General features: G+C 47.1%; 1 protein-coding gene across 1 annotated transcript in view; it reads right to left on the reverse strand.

The window, feature by feature from the left end:
- Window positions 1-9,920: 9,920 nt before the first annotated feature.
- Window positions 9,921-21,918, reverse strand: part of LOC138282969 (NFX1-type zinc finger-containing protein 1-like) — a 459,320-nt gene continuing 447,322 nt past the window's right edge. The window contains exon 17 of the mRNA XM_069221050.1: window positions 9,921-17,354. Coding sequence (XP_069077151.1) covers window positions 14,952-17,354 — 2,403 coding nt within the window. The 3' untranslated portion in view covers window positions 9,921-14,951. The remainder of the gene's footprint in view (window positions 17,355-21,918) is intronic.

Raw genomic sequence — 21,918 nt, forward strand, 5'->3', positions numbered from 1 at the left:
ATGGAGGAATTTGAAAAGTGGTGTCCACATCAGTTGGTCCGCCTGAGGGGTTGGACCGGCATGATGTGGGCACACCTCCTAATATTACTAATTTTCCCACCTATCTTGCTGCCAGAAAGTGGGGTCAGGACAAGGGAGTGGTCCTCTTCACCCTCTGGAGAGACCTGGGTTACATAACAAAGACAGCTGGTCCTCTGACATTTCCTTCACTGGAATGTTCAGCCTGCGTGGAAGAAGTGATGACACCTCCCCGCAGTGCAGGCTTTGTTCCTGACCTCCAAGAGCGCAGAGCTCTCACCCCAGGAGGGCAGAAACCTGTCTAGGGTGGCAGATCTGGTTGATACTAGTCAGCCAACACACTAGTAGTCAATAGGTTTTTCAGGGGGCACTTCTAAGGTGCCCTCTGAGTGCAAATATAAATAAATCCGTCACTGGTTTCAGTGAGGATTTATTAATATGAGACATTTGATACCAAACATCCCTAGTTTTAGTGAAGCCATCATGTAGCTGGGGAGCAAGTAATAACCAGTGTCCAGCACATGGCTTCCCAGTTCACTTACTATGTCTAAGAATCGACAAAGACATAGGGGGTCATTATGACCTTGGCGGTCTTTTGACGGACCGCCGTGCTGAAGACCGCCAGTGGTGGCGGTTTTCCGCTCGGCGTATTATGACTGTTGGCAGCTCTCCGTCGTTTTTCGGACAGAGAGCCGCCAACAGCCATACTGGCGGGAGGCGGGTAAGTGGAGGTTGCTCCACCTCCACCGCCACACCAACAGAACACCACCCACCGAATCACGTCCTGTGATTCGGCGTGGCGGTGTTCTGTTGGCGGTGTGGTGTCGGCGGAGCAGCCCCCATGGATCCCGTCCCCTCCCGGAGGATCGACGGACAAGGTAAGTCGATCGTCCATTAGGGGACGGGGGTTGGGGGGTGTTGTGTGCGTGCATGGGGGTGTGCGTCTGTGTATGTAGAGGGGGTGTGTGAGTGCGTGTATGCTTGCGGGGGTGTTATGTGATTGGGAATGAGTGCGTGTATGTCTGTGGGTATGTCTGTATGGATGTGTGCGTGTATGTTTGAATGTGGGTGTGCGTTTCAGACTCTGTGTGTGGATGTTGGCATGTATGTCGGTGTGTGTGCGTGTGTGTGTTGGTGGTGCCTGCGTGCGTGTCGTGTGTGAGTGAGTGCTGTGATGTTGGGGGTCGGGGTGGGGAGGGGGGTCCTGCCACCTTTGGGGGGTGGCAGGGGTGGTGGGGGTGTAGGGGAGGGAGTCGGGGTGGGGTGGGAGGTGGGGGAGACCCGTATCAGTGCCAGGGAAGTAATTCCCTGGCACTGATAGTGCTTACCGGCATGGATTTAATGGCGGTTTAAAACCGTGTGAAATCCATGGCAGTCAGCCGGGTCCAAATACCGCCGGCGGTATAGTGACGGCCGCTGGGTCTCCAGTCCGGCGGGCGAAACGGAGAACCGGCGGATGACTATGGCGGTAACCGCCATGGTCATAATTTTTAAAAAAAGACCGCCAGCCTGTTGGCGGTCTTACCGCTGCTTCTCCGCCTACCTCCAGGGTCATAATGACCCCCGTAGTAGGGGCATATTTTCTCATGCAGATACATTCTCGTGTGATATAATGCACCCTGCCTTGGGGCTGGAAGGCCTTCTGCAGGGGTGACTTACAAATATCACATGCAGTGGTACGTTATAAATTTTGCATGCACAAAGACACGCAGCCTGCGATGGCAGTACTGTGTGTGCTTGGTGAGGGGTTCCTTAGGGTGCCACAATTCATGTTGCAGCCCTTAGGGACCTCCCTTAGTACCTCAGGCCCCAAGTACCAGGGGTGCCATTTACTAAGGACTTACCGTGGGTGCTAAATGTAGGAAGATGGCTCTGTATATACTATATCAAAATGAGGTATGGTATGTACAGAGTCCAGGGGTTCCCCAGGGGCTTAACAGAGGCTAAAGTAGATAACACAATGCTCTCTTTTGTGGTAGTGTGGTCGAGCAGTTAGGCATATCAAAGCGTAGTGCAAAGCATTTGTTGTACACACACAGTCAAGAAATGAGGTACACACTCAATGACTAACTCCAGGTCAATTGTTTTTATATAGCAAAAATATATTTTGTTACTTTATTACCAGAACCAAAGGATTTTGTTGCAGGTAAGTACAGTTCTAAGTATCAAGCATATGTATCAATTGTACTTTGTTTGAGTTTTGCAATTAAAGCAGTTTACAAGTGAGTAACACTTTTAAGTTTTAAAAGTTGACACTGAATTTTTCATAGAAGTCAATGGAGTCCTGGGGAAGAAACGTTTTAGCACAGAAAACAGAAGATTCCAGTCTTCAGGGGTTAGGATGTCTGCAGGTCAAAGTTCAAGTTGACCCCAAAAGTGCACCACCAGCAACACAGGGCTGGCTGGGTGCAGAGGTTAAAGTTGATGTTGGGTTTGCAATGGAATCCTATGAGGACTTGGTAGAAAAGAGATTGCAGATAAGTACCCGCGGTTTCAGGACACAGGCCGGGGGGAGGGGGTTTAGGTCAGCACCGGGGGTGGGGTGTGGGGAGGGGCAGTACAGGTCAGTCTCAAACACACACCCTCAGCGGCAGAGGGGTAGCTGCGTGAAGGGTGCAAACACAGCTTCTGACGCCCAATGCTTTTCAATGAGGGAACCCCGGGGTCACAAAGATGCTACAGACTGGGTCCAGGGGTTCGGTTCTGGAAAACCAAAGGCTGGACAGGAAGAAGAGGCGCTTGCTGGACATTGCTGAACTGTCAGACGGATTCCCCAAGGCCAGGGGGCTACGACTGCAAAAGTACCTTTAGGCGTCGGGAATCTTTGTCAGATTCAGGCTCCAGGTGTCGTCATGTTGGCCAGGATGGGGTTAACCCAGGATGGACTCGAAATCGGAATGGCTTGGGGACCTTCTCTGGACCATTGGGCCACTTAGGCTCAAGCCGTGGATGTCGGGTGCAGAGTGGCCACGGCTTGAGGATCCAGAGTGGTCCTGAAGTCCTTTTGGTGATTTCTTCTGGACAGGGCCTCTGTCCTCAGGAGTTATTGGTCCTGTGCTGGGCAGGCAGTCTTCTGGGGGTTTGTACAGGTCGCTGGTCCTGCAGGATGCATCGCCTTCTTGGAGCAGGGGTCTTTGAAGCTGCAGACAGGCCGGTTGGGTGGGGATAAGTCAGCTGTTGTCTAGAGTCTTTACTTCTTTCTTCTTGAGGTCGCCAGGAATCTGGTGATTGAGGTTCAGGGGAGTCCTTAAATACTAGATTTAGAGGTGTTACAGGAGTCAGGGGACAGTAGCCAATGGCTACTGTCCCTGAGGGTGGCTACACCCTTCCAGTGGCCACTCCCTTTGAGGAGGGAAACACATTCCTATCCCAATTGGTCCCTACCCTCCAAAACAAGATGGAGGATTCTGCAAGGAGGGGGTCATTTCAGCTCTGGACACCTTAGGGGTGGTCTTAGCTGCAGTGGTCACTCCTCCCTGTTTTACCTAATTTTGCAGCCGGACCTGCCTCCAAAAGTGTGGCTTGGTCCAGGCGGCGAGCATCTCCACTAGCTGGAGTGCCCTGGGCCTCTGCAACAGGAGGCCTGAGCCTTTGAGGCTCACCACCAAGTGTTAAAGTTCCTGCAGGACGGAGGTGTGAGGCTATCACATCATGGTGTCAGAACCTTGTCTGTTAGTGGCAGGCTGGCACAGACTGGTCAGCCCTACACTAAATGGTTGGGTAAAATACAGGGGGCATCTCTAAGATGCCCTCTGTGTGCATTTTTCAATAATTCCAACACTGGCATCAGTGTAGGTTTATTGTGCTGAGGAGTTTGCTACCAAACTTCCCAGACTTCAGAGAATCCGTCATGGAGCTGTGGAGCTTGTAATGACCAACCCCGCTCATGTACTTAACATGACCACACTGCACTTATAATGTCTAAAAATGGAATTAGACACTGTAGGGGCATATTGCTCATGCAGATAAGCTCTTGTAGGAAGGTAGCCTCTTTCTAGCCTTGTTCCCCCACTTTTGGCCTGTTTGTGAGTATATGTCAGGGTGTTTTTACTGTCTCACTGGGGTCCTGCTAGCCAGAGCCCCAGTGCTCATAGTGGAAACCCTATCTTTTCAGTGTGTTTGATGTGTGTCACTGGGATCCTGCTAGCCAGGACCCCAGTGCTCATAAGTTTGTGGCCTATATGTGTTCCTTGTGTGGTGCCTAACTGTATCACTGAGGCTCTGCTATCCAGGACCTCAGTGTTTATGCTCTCTCTGCTTTTCAAATTGTCACTGCATTCTAGTGACTAATTTCACCGATTCTTATTGGCACACTATAATTCCCTAGTATATGGTACCTAGGTACCCAGGGTATTGGGATTCCTGGAGATCCCTATGGGCTGCAGCATTTCTTTAGCCACCCATAGGGAGCTCAGACAATTCTTACACAGGACTGCCACTGCAGCCTGCGTGAAATAACGTCCACGTTATTTCACAGCCATTTTCACTGCACTTAAGTAACTTATAAATCACCTATATGTCTAACCCTCACTTAGTGAAGGTTAGGTGCAAAGTTACTACGAGTGAGGGCACCCTGGCACTAGCCAAGGTGCCCCCATATCGTTCAGGGCAATTTCCCCGAACTTTGTGAGTGCGGGGACACCATTACACGCGTGCACTACATATAAGTCAATACATATATGTAGCGTCACAATGGTAACTCCGAACATGGCCATGTAACATGTCTAGGATCATGGAATTGTCCCCCAATACCATTCTGGTAATCTAGCATAGAACCCGGGTACTGCCAAACTAGCTCTCTGGGGTTTTCCTGGCAGCTGCAGCTGCTGCCAACCCTCAGACAGGTTTCTGCCCTCCTGGGGTCTGGGCAGCCCAGTACCATGAAGGCAGAACAAATAATTTAGTCTGAGAGAGGGTGTTACACCCTCTCCCTTTGGAAATAGGTGTGAAGGGCTGGGGAGGAGTAGCCTCCCCCAACCTCTGGAAATGCTTTGAAGGGCACAGATGGTGCCCTCCTTGCATAAGCCAGTCTACACTGGTTCAGGGATCCCCCCCCCAGCCCTGCTCTTGTGCGAAACTGGACAAGGGCAAGGGGAGTGACCACTCCCCTGACCTGCACCTCCCCAGGGGAGGTGCCCAGAGTTCCTCCAGTGTGTCCCAGACCTCTGCCATCTTGGATGCAGAGGTGTGAGGGCACAATGGACAGCTGTGAGTGGCCAGTGCCAGCAGGTGATGTCAGAGAACCCCCTGATAGGTGCTTACCTCTCTCTGTAGCCAATCCTCCTCTGAGGGCTATTTAGGGTCTCTCCTGTGGGTTTCTCTTCAGATAATGAATGCAAGAGCTCATCAGAGTTCCTCTGCACTTCTCTCGTCGACTTCTGCCAAGGATCGACCGCTGACTGCTCCAGGACGCCTGCATAACTGCAACAAAGTAGCAAGAAGACTACCAGTGACATTGTAGCGCCTAATCCTGCCGGCTTTCTCAACTGCTTCCTGGTGGTGCATGCTCTGAGGGCTTTCTGCCTTCACCCTGCACTGGAAATCCCAAAGAAATCTCCCGTGGGTTGACGGAGTGTTCCCCCTGCTACCGCAGGCACCAAACGTTTGCTTCACTGGTCCTCTGGGTCCTCTCTCCTCTCGACGAGCGTGGTCCCTGAAACACAGGAGCTGGATCCAAGTGACCCCCACAGTCCAGTGGTCCTTCTGTCCAAGTTTGGTGGAGGTAAGTCCTTGCCTCCCCACGCCAGACAGTAATCCTGTGTACTGCGTGAACTGCAGCTGCTAGGGCTTCTGTGCACTCTTGCAAGGATTCCTTTGTGCACAGCCTAGCCCAGGTCCCCAACACTCCGTCCTGCATTGCCCAACTCACTGAGTTGACCTCTGGCTTTGTGGGACCTTCTTTTGTGTTGCTGAGTCGACCAGCATGCTCAGTTTTCTTGAACGCCTGTTCAAGTGCTTCTGCTGGTGCTGCCTGCTTCTGCATGGGCTCCCCGTGTTGCTGGGTGCCCCCTCTGTCTCCTCTTCCAAGTGGCGACCTCCTGGTCCACCTGGGCCCGGGCAGCATCATAAATCCTCAACCGTGACTCTTGAAGCTAGCAAGGCTTGTTTGCGGTCCTTCTGCGTCGAAACAACTCTGCATCCTCTAGCACTTTGTGGGACATCTTCTGAACAAAGGAGAAGTTCCTGGCACCTTCCGTTGTTGCAGAATCTTCGCCTTCTTCCACCCAGAGGCAGCCCTTTTGCACCTTCATCCGGGGTTTAGTGGGCTCCTGTCCTCCCTTGACACTTTTGGGACTTTTGGACTTGGTCCCCTTCCTTTACAGGTCCTCAGGTCTAGGAATACGTCTTCAGTGCTTTGCAGTCAGTTGTTGTCTTTGCAGAATCCCCTATCTCAACTTTACTGTCTTTCTGGGGTAGTAGGGTAACTTTACTCCTACTTTTCAGCGTCTTGGAGTGGGGTATCTTGGACACCCTTAGTGTTTTCTTACACTCCTAGCGACCCTCTACACACTACACTAGGCCTGGGGTCTCTTCGTGGTTCGCATTCCACTTTCAGAGTATATGGTTTGTGTTGCCCCAAGGCCTATTGTCTCCTATTGCATTCTATTGTATTCTACAGTGTTTGCTCTAACTTTCTAAGTGTTTTACTTACCTGATTTTGGTCTGTGTATATATTTTGTGTATTTTACTTACCTCCTAAGGGATATATTCTCTGAGATATTTTTGGCATATAGTCACTAAAATAAAGTACCTTTATTTTTAGTAAGTCTGAGTATTGTGTTTCTTATGGTATAGTGCTATATGATATAAGTGGTATAGTAGGAGCTTTGCATGTCTCCTAGTTCAGCCTAAGCTGCTCTGCTATGGCTGCCTCTATCAGCCTAAGCTGCTAGAACATCTCTAATCTACTAATAAGGGATAACTGGACCTGGCACAAGGTGTAAGTACCACTAGGTACCCACTATAATCTAGGCGAGCCTCATACAGCCCTCACCTGTGGTATAGTGCACCCTGCCATAGGGCTGTAAGGCCTACTAGAGAGGTGACTTACCTATGCCACAGGCAGTGGTTTGTGGGCATGGCACCCTGAGAGAGATGTGATGTTGACTTTACCTTTTTCTCCCCACCACCACACCCAAGCTGCAATGGTAGTGCGCATCTGTTTGGTGAGGGGTCCTTTACGGTGGCACAATACATGTTGCAGCCTTAGGGATCCTCCCTGGTCACAGAGCCGTTAGTACCACTGGTACCCTTTACAAGTGACTTAGCTGTGTGCCAGGGGTGTGCAAGTTGGGGAAACAATGGTACAGGCTTGGGAAAGAACACTGGTGCAGGATCCCAGCACACTCTCCGTGAAGTCAGCATCAATATCAGGCAAAAAGTGTGTGGGGCGGGGGTAACCATGCCAAAAAAGGAAACTTTCCTACACCAAGCTTGATAGGGATTGTGGTATCTCAGAGCACATTAAGCCATCATCCTAAATGACTCTGTGAAAATAAATCCATGTAAGGACACATCTCTGACTTCACCAGGGTGTTATCTGGATGACCTGGAATCAAAAATCTATCATATTAGAGAGATTTAGAAACTGATAATTACAAATAAAACGCATGGGACCCTGGGGTTGTGGGGTCTGACCAATGCCCTCTCTAAATCAAACACTGAAAGTTGGGCGACTGCTGCTTTATTTCTAGCCAAATCCCAGATTCTTGCCAAGGTGCGATCAGTCACCCATCTACAAAGGCAGCAGAAAAGGTGATCCAGCAAACTATCGCCATACTGGACAATGAGGGCAAATATTATGCAGGGCTCTTACTTCATGACTTGAACATTTGGGCAGATGAGCAGCAAACAATTCCATACAAACAATTTGGCTGTTGCCCAGGGATGGCACTGACAATAAGTAAAGGTCATGAACTTAAAAGCTCCCTGCATAGCCAGCTTGGAGAAGTTATTGAAGGCATTCCAATAGCTCCACACGAACCCCATAAGGATAAAAATAGGAGACTGAACAAGGGTCTCCTGCAAGATTCAGACCACAACAGGCCTTAACCAGGGATGCATGCTCGCCCCAGCCCTGTTCAGTCTCTTCTTGGCGGAGGTTACTCAAGATCTGGACCAGATAAATGCCCATCCACCCAAATTAGGGGAAAACCTCTGAAAAGCATGCTATATGTCGATGATATTGTTCTACTAAGCAGAACTGAGGTCAGCCTACAAAGGCTGCTGCATAAATTAAATAGCTATACCTCAGTTGGAAATTAATCTCACCTAAACAAATGTGTTGATGCTCAGCAAAATCCTTGGGGAAGCTGGACCTTGGCATCTAAACGACCACCAATGAATCCAAGAGCAAAACCAGAAGTACCCAGGAGTCAAAATTTTTACACAAGGAGCCTTCCTCTGACACAAGGAACAAATGAAAGTGAAGGCAGTCCCTCCAGAAGAGAATAGGAGGTCACTCACTGCGTCCCATGTTGGAGGTTATTAGAAAGAAGCTCCTGCCTACCAATGCGCATGGCTTTGATGCACTCTTTGGCAGTGAATCCGCACGGGTTGAAACATTCAATCTCAACATATACAAGCAGCTCTTTTGTTTACCCCGAAATCCTTCGGGCTGGAGTCTGGGCTTGTGAGGCCTAAGTACACAAGACAACGTGCCTTTATCAAATTCTGCCACAAATTGGGAGCAGTCAAGGGCGACTCACTAGATCTTAGGCTACGGTCCGAATTATCTACAAAGAATACCTATCATCTAGCATGAAGTCCCTACAAATAAATGAGTCAACACCATTCCTACTTTTTAGGAAACACGTTAACAAAATCACGTGCGAGCTCTCACTATTGGAAGATAAAACGTCTTCTGCTCACTCATGGATCCCCAGGCACTCCTACAGAACCCTAGCACGCAGGGATACTTGGGTACTAGAAAATGCAACATGAGAGAACTCCCAACATTGGATCTGTGTCCAAAATGGCTCACAAAAGGATATAATAAATCATGCAGAGGCTGCAATCAAGCCCCCAAAACCATAATGCACATCATTGGCCCCCGCCCGGCACTCCTGATCGAGTGACGACAACGTCTGCACCAACCTTTCAACACAAAAGGAGTGTCAATATACTGGCAATCGGTAACAGCTTCTGTTATCACTAACTAGCTGTGAATAAACTGTAACATAAATATCAGTTAATGAACCCAGTTCCTTCCACGTAAGATGCCCGTTAGCAATGGCATCAACATTCAATTCCACTATGAGCACTCAAGATGTTTTTGTATTGTATTTAATTGTATTTTTTTTATGATTTCAATTGTAATTTCTATGTACTGGCCTTTTATTAACTAAGCATATAATATAATAAATGTAAATTTGGATTGTGGGACCTCTCAGTAGCTGAATAAGATGTACTTCCTTTGAAAGCATATCTATTGTCATTCTTTGAGGTGTGTCTCCTGCAGCATCGCTATTCTTATGTCATGTCTGTCAAAATATGCAAATATACAAGAAGCTGCCTGGACTTGAGCGGGTTGTTGAGACTCTGATGTTTCACTTCAACAGCACGATCTGTAGCTCAGTCTCCTTGTGGCTGTACCTGTATGTATTCTGGGAATAAGTACCTCTCTCCCTCCACTGAATATAGCAATATATAATAAATGGAATAATCAACTAACCTCAAAGTGATATGTTTTCTGGACTTTCCTACAGAACATGGGTCGGATTTGCGTTTTCTAGACCCTCTGACAATAAAGACTTAGTCAATGTACCAAAATGATACAGAAAAATGGTGTACTGTCATCACCCTGCCCCCCTCTGGACATTACCTGAATTACTTGCAACCCAAACCCTTTTTTATCATGAATAGGCACACTCAAGAATACTAGGAAACAAGGATTATACTTTCAAGATTTATTGAAATCAAAATCAGTCCTATCCCAGTACACACAATATGAGTAGTAACTATTGTAACACCAAACAATTAAGTAGCAGTAATACTTGTCAAAAGACAGAATAATAGGGACAATTGTAACACGATGGCGTTATATGAATTCTTTACATCAGTATCTACAAGCCCTCCTTTTCCTCGGTTGGTTAAGCTAAACATAGCACCAAAACAGGGTCTATATGAGTTTCATAGATGGCTCACATCTGCATAACTTTTCTGAACAATGGAGCCAGTGTTAAGCAAAGAAACAGCATCTGCTTTTCCCATTTGCATCTGAATATCAGTAGACACGCCAAGTGAAGGCTGGTGCCTTCTCCCTAGCATTCAGCAGAACAGCGATTATTTCTTCTGGGCTTCAGTTTGACCCTCAGTCTTGAATCCCTGGTACAAAGTTCCTTCTTATATAATAACGTTCTGTTTTATTTTATATATTCTGTCAGAACATTGCTCAGCATTTACAAAATAAACAATTGTCAGTAAAGCCCTTGCAGCTTTTCAGTTACTTGCATTCCGTAAAACATTGCCTATTGTTTAAAAACAATAAGTGAAAAATCAAGATATCAACTTCGATGAAGCAACCACCAAAAATAAAATTTGAATTGTACTTAAACTAAATCAACATATTCAAGAAGGCTGAATTATTATATTGCAATGACAACTACATTAATACATGTGCATTTCTATTTGAAACAACATAAACAAACATTTACTTCATACCTAAGAGAAAAAAAAAATTGCTAATTATAATAAAATAGTTACAGTGTACATGGCTTTACACATGGGGGTCAGCAGAAGGCGCGTTCACTGCTGTGGTGCAGTGGTCAGCCGGGATAGCAGTGTGCATCACCTCCATCTTCGCATACCCCATACTGTCACCTAAGCACAGCCAGGGGGGCCCTCGGATTACTCCATAAGGTGACTCCAGGTCATTGCCCCATGCCATGGTTTACTCCTCTCAGAAACAGTATTTCATAAGCACCAGTACGAATAATTGAAGTGCATGTTAGTATCTCAAAAGGCGCTACCTTCTCACTGATACTTAAGCCTTACCAAAACTATTTTAGCATGAAACCAGTTGAGTGGGCATTGACTCTTGTCTCCTTGCATACAGTGCTCTATTTTAGTAAGAACAACAATATCCCTATAGTTCTAATAGTGCAGAGGAACATTTTCAGCAACATATTTAACATTGGTGCAGACCAATCATTGTATTCAAGGCCTGGGTGGCGGGCCCACATAAATCAGTAGTTTTTGGTCAGAGACCATCCTTCAATCACTGAAGGATCACGGAAGATGTAGGGCTTGCCCAGCAAAGTGATTCTGCAGCAGGATGGGTAAACATAGCATACGGAATGTTGGGCTGTTGAAATATTTCATAACAGCCGTGGCATTCTGCTGTCATCATAAAGCCAAGAAATATTGAGATGGATGTCCCTTGTAATGAAGATTCCTTTGTTGAGCCAGACAAAAGACTGCATAGTAAAATAGGCCATAATGTGATGGGGCTCCTTTAGGGCATCTCTGTACCAATGAGTGGTGAGTTGTTTTATCACAAAGAGGATTTCTATTGTCTCTATGAACTTCTCCATTTGTCTCACATCTGCCAAATCAGGCACTCTCACCATTCTTAATATTTTCCTCCTCTTCCTCAGATCTAGAGCATTATTTTTGGATTTGATGACTTCTATATGACCTCCATTTTCAGCAGTCTTCTGTTGCTCGAGGCAGTTCTATCCTTAATGTCTGAGATATGGTGATCAGCCATATCTATAAATCTGGATTGTTATCTAATCTCTCATCTGATGATTACTGATTGTCAGGTAGTCTGTTTTACTGTTGATCATCATGAGATTCTACTGTATGCTGTCAAGCAGGGTTTTTCTATTTATCTCATACTCTGTCCCCAAGATGGCCAGAGTGGGATCAAGGCTGACTTGCTCAAGACTGTCCCTTGTCTGCAGTGGCACAGTGAGCAACATTGACGGCATTAAATACAGACAGAGTGATTACTGGTGGCTCAGATTAATTCAAGCATTCTGTCCACCACTATTTAGGTCTACCTACAGATGGATTAGCAACTTTCTGAGATCATTTAAACACAACTTACATTTATATACGGTCTTTCGATCATCCCCCTTCAGCCACAAGCTTCTTTGTGTGCCCCCTCCTCCTCCATGAAATAGTGCCTTGATGAGGTGCCACCCACATTTTGTACCATCGACTGCATTTTACAAATGTTTACATTTTGTCCATCAGTTTGTTTATAGCTAGCACACAATGTAGTGCTCACCGAGTGCGCCGAAGGGGAAAAATATACCACTCATTACTGAACAAACACTAATGTGTTACAAAGGGATTTCCCTCATGTCAGGTGGGTGCCACATGAAAGTAATTATGCAATGATCTTAGGTGGGAAGCTGTCTGTGTAATGCACTGAGATCACTGCTGCCCATTCACTGATGAGAACCATAGTTTTTAAAATGTTCTATGACTCGCTGTGCGAGTACTACCTTGTGAGCCTATGACTCAGTGGTGAAGGAGTAATTCTGAACATACTTTATCCTCTTTTCCCACATCCTAAGAGCCCCACTGGAGAATGCCAACTCTCCCTCCTGTATCCCCCACAGCCTCAGAGGGCCACAAGAACGTGCAATAGCCCTCACCCCTCCAGGGTTCCTTGCAGTTCTACAGTATAGTTGGGCCAAATAGTGAAGCACCCCCAGTTTCCCATCCTCATCAGCGATGCTCTCCTGGAGCCGTCGCATGTTGAGACACACTCTTGTCAGGGTTTCCCAGACTCAGTGCATTTAGAATCCATGTCACCCTTGTAGAATCCGTTGGGTACCACCCTGCACGCTTGCGGTGGTGCTGGTGGAAAGTCGAGGACTGGCGGCTGGAGTCAACCAAATGCACAGAGCACAAAACAACAATAAGGAGTCCTTTTTGGAGAGTGAGCTAGCAGGACAAGATCACCTAGCAACATAGGTTTGTGGTATGGCATGGAATCCACTCTAGTTCTTACCCCACTCATGTCCCACACTATCTTTATTTTTTTCTCTTCTGTCCATATTATGGTTTTTAGGTTTTCTTTCCTTCATGCTTGATTCTATTACATTTAGGTTCCTTTCCATCGCATCAGCGCCCCTGATTCTGTCATGGTACATAATGCCGATAGCTCTGTGGCTGAATAGTGCAAACCAGTTGGAGGAGCTGGTAAACTTTAACTGTTATTTGCCTCGTCTTTATGACTAAATATGTTTTGCATGATTGTCAAATGTGGACTTAAAGAGACCATGTACTTTTGTTCATAGGATATTGCCTGCATAAGTTCCTTTAAAGATGAGATATGTACCCTTCGCCTGTGCTGTTCGTCCTTCGCCTGCCATCTAGTCCTACCATTATTTACACCCCATTTCCACACTCTTCTCCCTAGGTGATACTTCTGGCATCACCATCCTGAGCTAGTCAGTATGGAGGCTTGGTATTGACTGGTGTATCCTTCTTCAGTCACCTGAAACCCCTTCCTGCATCCCATGCAATGCTAGAGTACCTCATCGTGAAGTTCCCACCGTCACCCATCCTGCACAACTGATGCTTCCCTGGACCAGAAGGTTTTTCGGTCGCACTATACCTTCCTGCAGGCCCACCACATCCTTATAAAGCCACTGGTGCATGGTAAGACCCACTTCCCCTCTTGCACCGTCCTGCTCTGAGACTGGATTCAGTAGCTATCTGCTCCAAGTGACACAACTTGAACACCCTTCCAAGAAGAGCTCCTACTGCGAGCAATCAGAATGGGAGGCTATCACTTACAATGCTGCTGTGCCATCAGGACACTTTGTTAGCCGCAGTGAAGCTGTGCAGGGCACTGCTCTCAATAATTCCAGGGGTCTCTGCTACCCTTAATTCATCTCTCACATCATACGAAGCTGATTTTTCTTTTCTTGTCCTGTCATGCCTATCATGCCACGCTGATGCTTTCATTACCCCGAATATTCTGCCATCTCTTCAAATACGTTTTACTACTCTCCTATTTATTGAAATGTATTTTTCTGTCATGGCAAGTTGTGTTTCTTTCTCTCTATTCCCTTTTTAAGTAATGCTTCATACTACACCTCTGTCATTTCAAAGTGCTGTAAATAACATGCCAACCACTTTCAGTGCCAACATAGCAAATATTTTATGCCCACTCGGGCTACTTGTCCAGACTGCATGCCGATTGATCCCTGTAGCATCCATACTTGATTTAAAATAATTGCAACAGGGCAGTAGAGAAGAAATATCCCAGCTGTGGAGCTCCCACACCTCAAGCAGGAAATGTGGAAATGCACAATCTCAGTTTGAGCCACCGATGGGAGAGCTCCAGTGAACTTCTTCAAGAGCTCCTGCCATCACCAGCTACCCAACTCTAGCAACCCAGCAGGTCTGGCTTCATTGCTGCTAACACTGTACACAAAGGGAAGAGACAGGCAGCCTGCAAGGCTAGAGGTGGCACAGATCCTGAGTGGTGTGATGAAATTGGTTTGTCCCACTCCTAAGCTTAGCAGAAGAGGTGTATTTCTTTCCCCACACAAACTCTTAGCAGGCCCCCTGAAGGTGTAAGTGATGGCCATTTGTTGTCACCGCCTGCATTCGTTTTGCTGCCGACAGATGTTAATGCAATGTTGCACGGCACTGCGGGGTCACCCATTTCACTATAAGGGACCAGACTGAAATACTTCGATTGACATAAAATCTAATCCATCAGTTGTGCATGAAGGGAATTCATTGGAGAACTTGTCCGCTGCAAATCCTTATGGCCTTCAAATTAAACGTTTGCAATTTTCAGGTCATTATGTATGCTTAAGATATGATGATATTCAAAGCAATCCTAGTTTGGAAAAGTTTGTTTCTTTTATGTTTGTTTGCGAAGATGACATCAATAGCAGAGACTATTTCAGAGTTTTCTTTTTGTCCCTCACTTTAAGTTCCCATGTCTTTGCCATGTGTCACTGGTGCTCAGTGAGAAGTTGTGCTGGTAAAGCCTGCAGCATAACATCAGTAGTAGCATTGCCCTGGACCGGATTGTGCTGCTGGCCTCCAATAGCAGAGCCACACTCGGGGCAGCTGGACTCTTGCATGGGTCTACCACACTCACCCACTGTGTACAAATGGCCTTTCGGACAGCTGTACCAGTGCCCTTTTCCAAGGTTCATGGCTCCAACGATCATTACTCGCTCAGCCTCAGTCAGGCGTAGGCCGGAAACAGGCATTAACTCATCAATCTTCTGGAGTATTCCTTGGAGCAAACTGTTTGTGGCGTCTGTGAAAGGACCCAAAGGGTTCAGCATCTCCAAGGCTTCAATCACACATTCCAGGGCTGCGTCAGATGGATTCCATTTGTTCATTTCATAGACGGTTATGCGTTCAAAGACATTGCCCAGGTAGGATATCCTTTGCACCTCATGTTTGCACTCTTTCAGCTGCTGGGACGTGAAAGGTAATCCCTTCCTGCAAAGCCACATCTCCATTTCCCCGATTGCTTTTAGTAAAGATTCCCTTCTCTCTTTGGAGCATTTTGCTGCCTGAGTCTTTCGCTTGCTAAGAATTGTCAAGAAGTTCAACATGTTCTCTTGGTCTTTGAGGCCCTGCAGAGTCAGCGTATTCTTTAATTTTTCCACCATACTCTTTTCGTGTGAATACGAAATCCCTCTGGTTGATCTTACACATCTCAAGAGATGACTCTTTTTGTCTTCAATCTCTTCTTCACTTCCCTGAATTATTTTCTTCACCTTGTCAATCTTCAACCGGATCTTCTTGATGACATCACAGTAGCGAGTATTCCATTGGATCGGCAATGAACATCTCGGGCACATCTTCATCTGCACGTGTTGGTTCTCATCTCCTTCGCCTCCATCCATCCATTGGTCCAGACCACTCACCTCGAAAACATGGCCACAGTCCTCAAGCAGGACAAACCGGGCATCTGGTTCATCTTCAGTTCCGAAAAAGATCTCTGTGAGTTCGTCTTTGTCACACACCCTACAGTGCCTCGGACATGGGTCTCCACAAAGGCCAACGCAAGGGTGACTGCATTTAAGAATCTTCTGGCATGGCATGTTGCACCGGGGACGGTCACACAACTCATGACACTTTTTCCCACACTTACAGTGACTGCATGCCCAAGAACAGGGAAGAGTGCATTGAAAACATATCGCTCCACAGGTTTTATCGCAGCGGCTGTGCATGCACTTGTTGAGACACTTTTTCGGACAAGGAGGACAGATTTCTGTGCAGGTGCTTTTGCACACATGAGAACAGAGAAGGACGCGGGTGCATGGTTGATAACAGCCAACATGCAGTTTTCCATTCAGGCATTCGTGACAGGTTCCCTTGCACTTGTGCCCACACTCCAGAGTCTCTTCACATTCCTGTTGACAGATTTGGACCATATTCTGCTTGTAACACTTAATGTTTATGACATGGGCACATGGTAACTTAAAGTCAATTTTTTTCATGCACTTGCATTTGCTGCAATCTTGCCAGCATTCTAATGAGCAGGGGTGCATGCACTTGAGTTGTCGCTCACATGGTTCCAGACACTGCCAGTCGGCAGCAGGTATCCCGCAGGGGACTGTGTGGGTATGACCGCAGTTTGGGAGGATTTTTTCCACTTTCACAGAGCAGGCACCACACAGTTCCCAGCATTTTTTGGGGCATTCATGATTGAGATGGCAAATAACCTTCTTGCATGGAAACTTACATACATATCTGAGATGTTCCATGTCATTAGGGTGACAAGAACGTGTGCAGGGATGGCCGCATTTCAGGCGGGTTTGGCAAGGAAGATCACATCCTCCATGGCGGACTTTCCTGAAATCTGATCTCCGCTTCATTATAAGTTTGCTGCCAGGGTGGTTTCGACATGTCAATGTCAGCCCATCCCCAGTAAGGCTCTTCTCTTCCAACATCTTCAGGATATCCTGCCACAGACGGTTCTTCGAGCCATCTGAGAGAGCTCTCAGGTTGCCGATGCAGTAAAACCCCACCCTAGCACGCGAGAAAGCGACGCACAGGCGGTTTTTGTCCTTCATGAAACCTATTTGTCCCTCTTTATTGCTCCGCACCAGAGAGAGTAAAACTATGTCATTCTCCTCACCCTGGAAGTCATCTACGGCTTTCACAGCCACGTTCTCCAGGTCCTCCTCCTTCATCTTCTGGCGGATGATCTGCAGCTGCCCGGTGTAGGGGGTCAGGATGGTGATCTGATCTTCCTTGTAGTCCTGCTGCAGGAGATACTTGCACAGTGAGACCATGAAGAAGGCTTCAAACGTGTTGCTGTAGCTCTCCGAATCAGAGTTCTTGTCCTCCTCCTCTTCGTGCCGAACGAAGAAGACATTGCTGTCTACGCCCTGCATCAAAGAGAAGAGTTTGCAGAAGTTATTGCACTCCAGGATTATTTTAATAAATTAAACATAACAAACATGACCCTTGTTTGTGGCACTGACATACATCCTCACACAATGGCATCATACTTGATGAACATGGGATGCTAATGACATGGTAACTCTTTGTTTGGGCTGAGAAAGTAACTTTTTGATTAAAATTGTTATAGAATGTTAAGTAATGGCAGGCAGAGGGTAATAAAAAGCTGAGTACATTCATACTTGATAGTAGCGTGGGGGACCTCAGGAGTCAGTACCAGGACCGCAGCTGTTCATGAGGTTTATCAATACACCGGAACAGGCAGTAATCACTCCGTCCATGGTTTGGCAGTGCACACCTATCTAGAGACGTTCTAAGACGTGGGCAAAGTGGGCAAATGGTCAGGGCCCAACTTTCCAGGGGGCCCCTGGTACAATGATCTCTGCCTCTCTATCTCTCTTTCTGACTGTCTCTGATCTGTCAGTCCTCCCTCTGCTCACATCTGTTTCTGATTTCCCCTCTCTACCCATCTCTGCACCAACCAGATTTAGCCCCTTTTTATCTCTCTCTCTCACTCCCTCTACTTCACTGTCTACTTCGACTCACCTCCTCATCTATGATGACTCTCTTTCTTCCTCTCCCCTTTCTTTCTACCTCACTTTTCTCCAGGTAATTTTTCTATCTCAACTTCTCCATCTTGTGGTACCTCATCTCTCAATACCTCACCGACTACTGTTACTTTCTCTGCTTTCAGTAACACAGCACACATAGGCAAACTGTTACACTGTTACTCTCAATGCTTCCACTGATGCAGCACACCAGATCTACTGTTACTCGCTATGCTTCCACTGATGCAGCACACCAGACACACTGTTACTCTCTATGGTTCCACTGACAGTACACATAGACGCACTGTTACTCTCCATGCTTCCGCTGATGTGGTACACAGAAACACACTGTTACTCTCCATGCTTCCACTAGCTGTCCACTGACACATAGACGCACTGTTACTCTCTAGGCTTCCACTGACACAGTACATACGCACAGTTTCCCTGCATGCTTCTACTGACATAGTACACACAGACGCACTGTAACTCTCTATGATTCCACTGATGCAGCACACCAGATGCACTGTTACTCTCTATGCTTCCACTGATGCAGCACACCAGATCTACTGTTACTCTCTATGCTTCCACTGATGCAGCACACCAGACACAGTGTTACTCTCTATGCTTCCACTGATGCAGCACACCAGATCTACTGTTACTCTCTATGCTTCCATTGATGCAGCACACCAGACACAGTGTTACTCTCTATGCTTCCACTGATGCAGCACACCAGATCTACTGTTACTCTCTATGCTTCTGTAGTGTAGCCATTTTTATGTGAGGTGGCGCAGCTGGGCATGGAAGGCGTCAATGTTATCATCCTTCCACTGGTGGGCCTGGCACAGTTTGAACCTTTCAAAGTCTGGGTTTAACTGAGGATGGAAGTATGTATTTAAGGTCTGCACTGCCTTGTCATAGCCATCTCCTCTGGCTAGCAGGGTCTCGAAGAGCTGGTACATCTCTTTGCCCCCGGTGTGGAGGAAGAGTGCCCTTTTCACCATGCCATCCGTTGCCCGCATTGCATGGATATAGTTGTTCATCCTCCTATCCAAGAGTGACATTTCGGTGCTGCAGGTGCTGGGTCAGCCAGGGGGCTGAATGGAGACAACGTTGTCAAGAAGGTGTGGGAGCTTGTCCCCAAATAGTTGCAGACTAGCAGGGTAAGGGATGGAAGGTTGGGGTGACTGAAAACAACAAAAGGCAAGGTGCTACTGAATCTACCGTGTGGGGCTGCAGTGCCATCTTCCTGAACCCCAGAACTGTATCTATAAGCTTGGCCTCTGGTCTCTTGTCATTAAAAAAGAAAAGCAATGTCAGACTGCTCACTACCCCTCCCTGCCCAGCTTACACTGTCAACATGACAATTCATTTAGCCTTGGCAGGCTGCATCAGCAGGGCAGGCACTGCCATCAAAGCGCAGGCTGATTTTGATATGCAGTCCCATTAGGGCCTGTTAAGGGGTCCATGAGCTATAATGAGTGACTACAACATTTTAGTGTGGTGATGCGGACACCAGCACACCTCACCAGTACCAGAATGTGTTAGTCTAACTCCTGTTACGTGTAACTTAGCAGGAGTGGTTGAGTAGGCAGAATTGTCCCTCATCCTCAAAGCCAACATAATTTCTCTGTGGACCCTAGAATTTTTGTCATCCCATACTAATGGTTCCACTTTTTTTTAAAGCAAAGTTATTTCCTCCCTGGGAATGAGGGTTTGAACTGTGTGAAATAGACATAGAAGTCTTGGTAAGACATTCATGTTGACCACAGCCAGTCTCCCCAGCCAGGACAGTTGCAGTGCTTTCCAGTTGGTTAAGGTCTGATTGGATTCACCTTTTTAGAATGACCCACTTGGCATTAATGATTTCGGCCAACAAGACAGTGGTATTGGGACCTATATATCGTACACCCTTCTCCACACACCTGAAAGTGAATTTCCATTTCAATTTATCTACCTCTACTTTGTGGAGTGTGAGATTTAAGATCTTGGATTTGTTGTTCTTAATTTTGAATCCTGACACTCTTTCAAACGCCTCCAACTGGGAGTCAAGACCTGTCAGTGGTATGCCAAGCTCTGTCAACATTAGGACCATATCCTCAACAAATAGGCTAATTTTATGTTCTTTCCCTCCAAAATAAATCCAACATGTGTTTAGATATTGTTTTAGTGCATTTCAGATCAAACAGATAAAATAAACAGAACAATACTTCAAGACAGCATTGGGCACACCAGCATCGTCATAACAAATGTACATCGTATCAACCATCTTTAACATACACTGTTGCAATACAATTAAGGCACTTTATTACTGTGGGAAGAACCTAAAATCTTTTGATGCTTGTTAGCGCATTTTCTCCATTTGTATATTTCTTTTACATTTCTACAGCAATAGTCCATTCCCATGACCAGACAGACACAAGAAGGGAGAGATGCGGGGGGGGGGGCAGTGGGGTTGGAGATCGGGAGTTGCAGCTACAAGCAATATCTCTTTTTGCTATTAGGTAGCCAGTGCCTGCTAATAATCCTACGTGTCTGGTGGGGCCCAACACTGCTATGTATGGAGTTCCAATAGGCGGCTGTGATAGGGCAGGGGCAAATAACAGGAAGGAAGGACCAATCCGGGTCATCGCAGTTCACTGATGTGGACTGCACTATAGGCAAGTGCCCCTTTTGGCATGGTTACTCCCCCCCCCCCCCAACTTTTTGCCTGATATCTGATGCTAACTTAACTGAGTGCGTGCTGGGATCCTGCTAACTAGGACCCAGAATCTGTGTTCTTTCCCTAAACTGTAGCATTGCTTCCACAATTGTCACGCCTCTGGCACACAGTTAAGTCCCCTGTAAAAGGTACCAGTGGTACCAGGGGCCCTGTGGCCAAGAAAGGTCCCTAAGGGCTGCAGTATGTATTATTCCACCCTAAGGGACCCCTCACCAAACACATTCACACTGCAAATCAATCAATCATTTGTATAGCGAGCTACTCACCCGTGAGGGTCTCAAGGCGCTGAGGGAGGAGAGGGGGGATGGAGGGGACCGTAAAGTCGACATGACATCCCTCTCTGGGTGCCATGCCCACAACCCACTGCCTGTAGCATAGGTAAGTCACCCCTATAGCAGGCCTTACAGCCCTAAGGCAGGGTGCACTATACCCCAAGTGAGGGCATAGATGCATTAGCAATATGCCCCTACAGTGTCTAAGTCCATTCTTAGACATTGTAAATGAAGTGTGGCCATACTTAGTACATGGGCTGGGAGTTTGTCATTACGAGCTTCACAGCTCCATGATGGCTTTACTGAAGTCTGAGAAGTTTGGTATCAAACTTCTCAGCTCAATAAACCCGCACTGATGCCAGTGTTGGAATTATTATAAAATACACACAGAGGGCATCTTAGAGATGCTCCCTGTATTTTACCCACCCATCTAGTGGATGGGTGACTGGGCTGTGTTAGCCTGCCACTAACAGACAGGTTTCTGACACCATGGGGTGAGGGCCTTTGTGCTCTCAGGGGTCAGGAACAAAGCCTGCTCTGGGTGGAGGTGCTTCACACCTCCCCACTGCAGGAACTGCAACACTTGACAGTGAGCCTCAAAAGCTTCCTGCCATTTGCTACACTGCTCTAGGGCAATCCAGCTAGTGGAGATGCCCGCCCCCTGGACTAAGCCCCACTTTTGGTGGCAGGTCCGGCCAGAAATGAGGAAAAACAAGGAGGAGTGACCACTTCAGCTAGGACCAACCCCAGGGTGTCCAGAGCTGAAGTGACCCCCTCCTTGCAGAATCCTCCAGCTTGCTCTGAAGGAGAGTAGCCAATAGGGATAGGAATGTGCCCCCTCCCCAAAGGGAGCGGGCACAGAAAGGGTGTAGCCACCTTCAGGGACAGTAGCCATTGGCTACTGCCCTCTGACCCCTGAAACGCCCCTAAATCTAGTATTTAGGGGCACCCT

Source organism: Pleurodeles waltl, chromosome 2_2 (assembly GCF_031143425.1).
Source record: "Pleurodeles waltl isolate 20211129_DDA chromosome 2_2, aPleWal1.hap1.20221129, whole genome shotgun sequence".
In the NCBI taxonomy this organism is placed as follows: domain Eukaryota; kingdom Metazoa; phylum Chordata; class Amphibia; order Caudata; family Salamandridae; genus Pleurodeles; species Pleurodeles waltl.